Source organism: Eucalyptus grandis, chromosome 4 (genome assembly GCF_016545825.1).
Source record: "Eucalyptus grandis isolate ANBG69807.140 chromosome 4, ASM1654582v1, whole genome shotgun sequence".
NCBI classification, from domain to species: Eukaryota; Viridiplantae; Streptophyta; class Magnoliopsida; order Myrtales; family Myrtaceae; genus Eucalyptus; species Eucalyptus grandis.
This window is the reverse complement of record NC_052615.1, coordinates 443,799-451,464: the sequence shown is the minus strand read 5'-3', so window position 1 is coordinate 451,464 and position 7,666 is coordinate 443,799. Positions and strand designations below refer to the sequence as shown.

At 39.4% G+C, this 7,666-nt stretch overlaps 1 protein-coding gene across 4 annotated transcripts; it reads left to right on the top strand.

Annotated features, from left to right (window-relative positions):
- Positions 1-623: 623 nt before the first annotated feature.
- Positions 624-7,365, top strand: LOC104440623 (potassium transporter 11). 4 transcript variants are annotated; one of them, XM_010053547.3, is made up of 9 exons: positions 624-640; positions 1,098-1,562; positions 1,901-2,126; positions 2,422-2,667; positions 3,468-3,518; positions 3,610-3,870; positions 3,945-4,112; positions 5,550-5,804; positions 6,267-7,365. In XM_010053547.3, exons 2-9 carry the CDS (start codon positions 1,410-1,412, stop codon positions 7,310-7,312), a joined length of 2,406 nt encoding a protein of 801 aa, XP_010051849.1. In that variant the 5' UTR covers positions 624-640; positions 1,098-1,409; the 3' UTR covers positions 7,313-7,365. The 4 variants fall into 4 exon arrangements, with proteins under 4 accessions (XP_010051849.1, XP_010051850.1, XP_039167014.1 ...); XM_010053548.3 differs by lacking the exon at positions 624-640 and adding an exon at positions 647-1,012; XM_039311080.1 differs by lacking the exons at positions 624-640; positions 1,098-1,562 and having other exon boundaries at positions 1,987-2,126; positions 2,372-2,667.
- The last annotated feature ends 301 nt before the right edge of the window (positions 7,366-7,666 follow it).

Sequence of the window (7,666 nt, the reverse complement as noted above, 5' to 3'; positions counted from 1 at the left end):
GGACTTCCTAACGGAAAATAAAATGTTCATATCAACAATTGCGCAAGCGTTGGTTTTTCTCTTCTTTAATTCAAGTATCGTTTACATTAATTTATCTCAATTTGAATCGTCTTCATCCCTTGGATCAATTATGAGGGTAGACATCAATTGTTGGGAGCGCGCAGTAAAAGTCTAGAGAAGATTGTCAAAGAGAAAGCTAAAATTTGACCCAATCAATTTATTTAACTAGATATGTAGTCACTCAAAAATTTAAGTCGATAAGTTATAAATCAATTTGAATACTGACAGAGAACTTTCTAATACTGCTTATACATGCATCTTGACGAGATAATCGAGGAAAATTCGAAATTAAGAATATGTGTTTCCATGGTGAATAGACCAATTACACATAAAAAGCAGAGAAATGGCACATCACCTTCCCCAGATAATAGCAGCCCAGTGAATCCTCCCTTGCTAATAGCAACAAAAGGTGTTCACATCCTTATACTTCCACACAACATTAATTTAAGACCCAAAAAAAAAAAAATCTCTTTCAATATTATAATTATGGGTGCACGTAGATCCAACAGTGTATCACCAATGCTACGATGCCGGTCTGGAAGAAATGATAAAGAAATTTCTCTCTCTCTTTCTCTCTCAGGTTCTTCGTCTACCTAATTCAGTCTTTGTCTGCCAAGTTCTGGCAGACTCTTTCTGGTGGAATTTCTTTCACGGGTTTTTTCGCAAGTGGGGCGCCCGAGCTTGCTTTCACTGCCCATCTGTTCTTTTCTTGGTTCTTCTTCTTTTTTTCTTTTCTTGAAAGCTGACTGTGTCTTTGGGCATGCTTGAAATGTTGTGAACTCGGTTCCTTTTTCTTTCTAATTGATCCAGCTACCGGGGTGTAGGCACGGTCAAGCTGACTGCTTGGTAGTTCAGTTTGATGCAAAAGAGCAATCTTTTCTCTCCCCTCCTTTTCTTGCCTTCTTCTGGATTGAGGTTTTGCATGCCTGCCTCCTTCGTCTGTTCTTGATAGGTCCGTTTGGCCCTTTTGATGTCGCTCCTATGTTGATTTCCTTGGTGGGTCTTCGTTATAACTTTGAATCTTCTGCTTTTGCTAGCTCTCCGATTGTTCATGCGCGGTGCTCCTGCTATTTTCCAAATTAGATGTAGAGCCGGTGCTCAGTTCCAGCCAAGGTTACTGCATTGCGTGTGGTGATTCGGCCTCTTGATTTGTGGGTCGACTTTTCTGGGTGTATTTGCATGCATTTGCTGATTAAATTGTAGCGTTAAACTCGAGTGAAAGGTCAGCGCTTCTAGAGTTCCAGTTGGCCTGGTTTGTTAGTTTTTAGATACTTGGATTTGGGCGGCTGCCATCGATTGTCCGTGTATTTGAAGAAGCGATTGGAGTGGAAAGGGGCGAACTTGATTGTATGAAATCGGTTTCGGACATGAATTCGGGAACTGAAATTGATGAAATTGATGAAGAGAGTGATAACAGGGGAAGTATGTGGGTTTTGGATCAGAAGCTTGATCAGCCCATGGATGAGGAGGCTGGTAGGCTGAGAAACATGTACAGAGAGAAGGTATTGTTTCTCTCTCTCTCTCTCTCTTCTTGCATAGACCAAGTTTGAGCATTCAATACTTCTTTATGAGGCAGTGATTTCCTTCTGGTAAAGCTTAAGTTACTGCAAATTCATTTGATGTAAATTTTCAGATCATGACTTTGTGTCCCCTGTACAATATGTTATGGCTCTATGTCAATATTTGCAACGTGTTATGGCTGTGGTACTTCGTAATTGTGCTTTTACGTTACATTTGGCAGGTACTGATAATGATCTGGTATATTTGGTGACCTGTCAGGTTAGGGGCTAACAATCATTCGAATCTAATTGTGTGCTCTATACTTCCTCCTTTTTTTCAGAAATTTTCTGCTCTGTTGCTTCTTCGGCTTTCATTCCAGAGTCTTGGGGTTGTTTATGGAGACTTGGGCACGTCTCCTTTGTACGTCTTCTATAATACATTCCCGCAGGGAGTAAAGGATCCAGAGGATGTTATGGGAGCTCTTTCTCTAATTATATACTCTCTGACGCTTATCCCACTTATCAAATATGTATTTATTGTCTGTAGAGCTAATGACAATGGTCAAGGTAAACTCATATCCCTTCTGTACTTACCCCTTCAATTTTTCTTCTTATGTATCTTTTTGGAATCTCTCAGATGCATAAAATGTTAATCTACCCTTTATGTTGATGAAAGCGTCACAGTCCATAAATCAGTAGCTTTTGTTTCTTTTGCATAATCAAATTCTTCTAGCAACATGGAGAGTCTCACCCAAAATTTTCATATTGAGCTTCACCAACCAAAACTGTAAATGCCTGTGCTTGTGATGTAGGTTTTACTCATAGGATTTGTCAAGGCGTAACTTTTGTCCTAATGGCATAGGTGGAACATTTGCTCTTTACTCCTTGCTTTGTCGACATGCGAAAATAAAAACTATTCCCAACCAACATCGAACCGATGAGGAGCTGACGACTTACAGTCGTTCCGCATTCCATGAACAGTCGTTTGCGGCTAAGACCAAGAATTGGTTGGAAAGACGTCCTTCGAGGAAGAATGCGTTACTTATTCTTGTCCTTGTTGCCACATGCATGGTGATTGGGGATGGAATTCTTACTCCAGCTATATCAGGTACCGGTTATTCATATCTTTATATAGATGTCAGCTATACATGGTGCATTTAATTTCCCTACTTAATAAATTTCTCTTCTGGTTAATATTGGTTATCAACTGAAACATTAGGAGTAGCATATTATGTTTGTTTAGTCAATAGCAATGATAATATGCAACTGCTGGACGAGAAACTGATGTGTGTGTTGTTTGGTTTTTAGTTGTAACCAGAAGTTGTGACCTGAAGAGTCAGTGCCTCAACTAGATTCTTGTATGAAGTCTTTTAGGTTGTAGCTTTGCACGTTTTATTTTTCAAGAACATTTCAAATGGAGTTAATTAATCTAAGAGATCTTTAAAATACTTAAGAGTCTGTGGAATACCAATGTAAATCTTTCTTGATGATGCACTGTTCATTCTCAGTCCATCGATATTGTCAATCACGTAACTGTTGTCAGTATTCTCAAATCTTTGGTGGAGATTTGAATTGTGATGGTCTATGTGAGTGACGGAAATCCCATGTGCTCTTTCAGGCAAAAAATGAAATAAGCCTGCATGGTTAAATTGTCATACTTTTGATGAGATGACCTTCAAATGGAGAAAACTGCAAATTGCTTGCTAAGGGATGAACGGATAGGACAATTATCACTTGCATCTTCCATCCTTAATTTCTTTTTTCCCTGCCCAAGATGTGTCATAGATGCTTTTGTTTTTCTGTGAACAACTTGTTTTTGGTAAGCAGTGATGTTTTTAGGCGTTATTTGTTTTCTCTTTATCTGATTGTATTTGCTTAAGATAATTCTAACAATACAGTATGGAATAGTTCTTTCTGCAGCTGGAGGAATCAAGGTAAACCATCCCGACGTTAGCAGCAGTGAGTATATCCCCAAGAATCTAAACTTTTTGGCAGATAAGAACCTTTGATTATTTCTATGTACTCACTTAGTTCTTTTCCTCTGGTGCAGAAGTAGTCGTGGTTGTTGCTGTGGTAGTATTAGTAGTTCTGTTCAGCATGCAACACTATGGAACGGACACAGTTAGTTGGCTCTTTGCACCCATTGTGCTTCTTTGGTTCCTCTTAATTGGAGGAATTGGCATCTATAATATTTGGAAATATGATGCGGGTGTTCTTCGGGCTTTTTCTCCTGCTTACATATATCGATACCTCAAACGTGGAGGAAAAGATCGTTGGACCTCACTTGGAGGCGTCATGCTTTGTATCACAGGTTGGATTCACCTCTTTCTCAATGAAAAGCTTTTGGTGGAGTCGTGCTTATCTTTTTTGTGATTATTGTTGCAGGGACTGAAGCTCTTTATGCTGATCTTGGCCATTTTCCAGTTTTGGCCATCCAGATTGCTTTTACAGTTGTTGTCTTTCCTTCCCTTCTTTTAGCCTATTCTGGGCAAGCGGCCTATCTAATGAAGCACGAGGACCACGTGATTGATGCATTTTATAAATCTATCCCAGGTACTTGTTCAGTTTTGGCAGGAGGTGGCTCATCACAATGTTTGCATGTCTTATGACATGAAAGAGCTAAACCAGTTGATCTATTTGCTGATTTAACATGTTTATCTTATCAAAGTTTTTTCTGGCTTAAGAATTTCAAGCAAAAGAGGACTGTCACTAAGAGAGTCCTCCTTTTGGGTGCCTCTGTTCCGTGTCAACTAAAGCTTAATTTGATAGCGGGTAAAACATGATTTAATTGCATTATCTTGCTACCAAGCTACTTATGTGTAATCTCTGTTGATTTTTCAGCAATTGAGAAATGATACCTCTGAACAAGGATAATGCTGGTTCCATCAGTATCAGTAGTGTATTTTGTATTAGCAATAGAGATGGTCTTACTACATTGGAGGTTATGCATCTGACACCACTTCCTTAGGGGGAAAAATAAAGATTAAACAAAAAGATGCACATAGTTCTTGGATTTTATTCCCTTCCTCTCAAATGTGTGTACTTACTAAGGTGTCATGTTTTGACTATTGTTTGAACCACTGGCTGCAGAGGTAAAGTTAATTGTAAATGGCCTTAATCACCACATAGGAATTGGTAAGTGTGTCTTCCACTTCATTCAGTTTCTGAACTGAACTGATAGCTTTCTTTCAATTGTTATTTTTTCAAGTGGACTTATTTTTTCTATATAAAAAGGAAGTGGTGACAATTGTATGATCAGTGGAGGCATTTTCTGAAGGTTATGATACAAAAACAGTTAGTTAAATCCCCCAAGCATAGAAATGAGACACGAGGCATGGAAATGTGCATATCCGCCGAAGTCATTTTTCTACTCATTTATGGCCAAATCGAAGAGAATTTCTGTAACGTTTGGATCACGTTGCAGTTGTAATGACTAAGGTCCTTTTTGTTTGTGTATTGTTTAAATCATATTCTAGTGGAAGCTTATTGGTCTACAAAAGTGCTCTCCTCTTTTATGCACCTAGAGAGTTTATGTATCATTTGGATCACGTGGCAGCTGTAATGCCTAAGGTCCTTTTTGTTTGTCTATTGTGTAAATCATGTTCTAGCGGAAGCTTATTGGTCAACGATACTGCACTCGTCTTTTACGCATCTCAGGATTTTCAGAATTTCTTTTCCTTGGCAAATAGTATATTTCATTTGTGCAAATATGTTGCACTTGCAAATATTCTTATTTATAATATATTCGCAAAACCATTCCCTTGTAGGTTGATTACTTCTTAATATCATTGTGTAAATCATGTTCTAGTTGAAGCTTATCTGTCAACAAATCTCTTTTATGCATTTCAAGATTTTTCAAAATTTCTTTTCCTTCACAAATGGTTTATTTGATTTGTGCGAAGACATTGCACTTGCAAATATTTTTATTTATAACATATTCTTGGGAAGTAAAGCCATCCTTATGTAGGTTGATTACTTCTTATTTTGCAGATAGAATATACTGGCCAGTATTCATTGTCGCAACTTTAGCTGCTATAATTGCCAGCCAGGCCACGATTACTGCTACGTTTTCAATAATCAAGCAGGCACTCGCGCTAGGCTGCTTTCCTAGGGTCAGAGTCATACATACATCAAAGAATTTTCTTGGACAGATATACATTCCTGATATAAACTGGATTTTGATGATCCTCTGCATTGCTGTCACTGCTGGCTTTGAAAACAAAAGTCAAATTGGAAATGCATATGGTAAGCCTTACCCTCAGCCAGATAGTTTCTTTTGTAAAATACCCAGATGTGTTAATGATCTGAATAACAAAACCTCAATTTTCTCTTACTTAGGTGTTTGTCTTGTAGAATTTAATAATACTGCCCCAGAAGGATAGTCCTGGGTATAGGATGGTAGAGTCAATCATGTACCTGGAAGAGTAGACTGGTCACCCTTTTAAGTGTTCCTTAGCATGCTAAAGCTATAAATTGGGCCGGCAAGCTACTGAAAAACGATATCGAGCCTGGTCTCATAGCCCTTCTGTCCCATCTTTGTTATTTGCTGACCTTGCTTGGGTGAATGGTAGTAGAGATGGTCAAGTGATCCTAGTGTGGCAATTTCCGTGGGAGGAACTCCATGACTCCCTTTGAATTAATGTTATAGACATCGATTGCCTGCATCAACCTCATATCTCCTAATTTCTATTTCGCATTCCATGACAGGGACAGCTGTTGTAATAGTTATGCTGGCAACCACGGCCCTCATGGTTCTGATTATGATTTTAGTGTGGCACTGCCATTGGCTTCTCGTCCTACTTTTCACTGGCCTGTCGCTAATAGTGGAGTGTACTTACTTCTCTGCCGTGCTCTTCAAAATAAATCAGGGCGGGTGGGTTCCACTAGTTATTGCTGCAGCATTTCTTCTGATCATGTATGTTTGGCACTACGGCACGGTCAAGCGATATGAGTTTGAGATGCATAGTCGGGTTTCGATGGCCTGGATTCTTGGGCTGGGCCCCAGCTTAGGACTGGTCCGAGTCCCCGGCATTGGGCTTGTATACACAGAACTTGCTAGTGGGGTGCCTCGCATCTTTTCCCACTTCATCACTAACCTTCCAGCCATGCATTCTGTTGTAGTTTTTGTCTGTATTAAAGATCTTCCAGTGTACATGGTTCCTGAAGAAGAGAGGTTCCTCGTGAAGCGGATTGGACCCAAGAATTTTCACATGTTCCGCTGCGTTGCAAGGTATGGATACAAAGACCTTCGTAAGAAAGATGATGATTTTGAAAGGAAGCTCTTTGATAGTCTTTTTCTCTTCGTTCGGCTTGAGTCCATGATGGAAGGGTGTTCGGACTCAGATGATTATAGCATATATGGTCAGCAAACTGAGAAATCGAGAGATGCCTTTCTGTCTAAGAATGCCAAAACTACTATTTCCGATGTGGACCTCACGATTTCATCAATGGACTCCATCATGCCAGAAAAATCTCCATCGTCACGGCCGAATAGTATGACGATGTCATCTGGACAGGTGGGCAACCGTACTGAAACAGATGAATTAGAGTTTTTAACTAGTTGTAGAGATGCAGGGGTGGTGCACATATTGGGTAATACGGTTGTGAGGGCAAGCAGGGAATCCGGATTCTACAAGAAGATTACTGTCGATTATGTATATGCATTCCTCAGGAAGATCTGCAGGGAAAATAGTGCGATTTTTAATGTTCCTCATGAGAGTCTCTTGAATGTTGGCCAGATATTTTATGTATGATAATTCTTTTGCAATGTGATGGGTAAATAACATTCTCAGCGCTAACCTTTCAAGTGATGAGCATTTCGAACATAGGCTTTTCGAAATCCTTAAGCACTAATACAGAAAAATCCATATTGTCGTTTGGACCAATTACCCGTAGTTTCATTAGATATGCTCAACTGTAAAAAGATTTTTCGCAGTCAAGGGCTCACCGGACATTATAATTTGCCATCCTGAGTCAGGTCACACAGGTCACAAGTTCTGCTTTACTGTATTATAAAACTCAAACCAATTTGTCTGTTGCAACTGAAGATTACAGCCATCACTGTGTCTCGAAAGACTTTATCGAGTTAGGTGGGTCAGGTGCAAAAC

Excerpts from the sequence above, each read along its gene's own strand:
- LOC104440623 (XM_010053547.3), top strand. The coding sequence starts at position 1,410 with ATGAAATCGGTTTCGGACATGAATTCGGGAACTGAAATTGATGAAATT. Across the intron at positions 1,563-1,900 it reads GAAACATGTACAGAGAGAAG|AAATTTTCTGCTCTGTTGCT; the intron begins GTATTGTTTCTC and ends CCTTTTTTTCAG. Across the intron at positions 2,668-3,467 it reads TCTTACTCCAGCTATATCAG|TTCTTTCTGCAGCTGGAGGA; the intron begins GTACCGGTTATT and ends AGTATGGAATAG.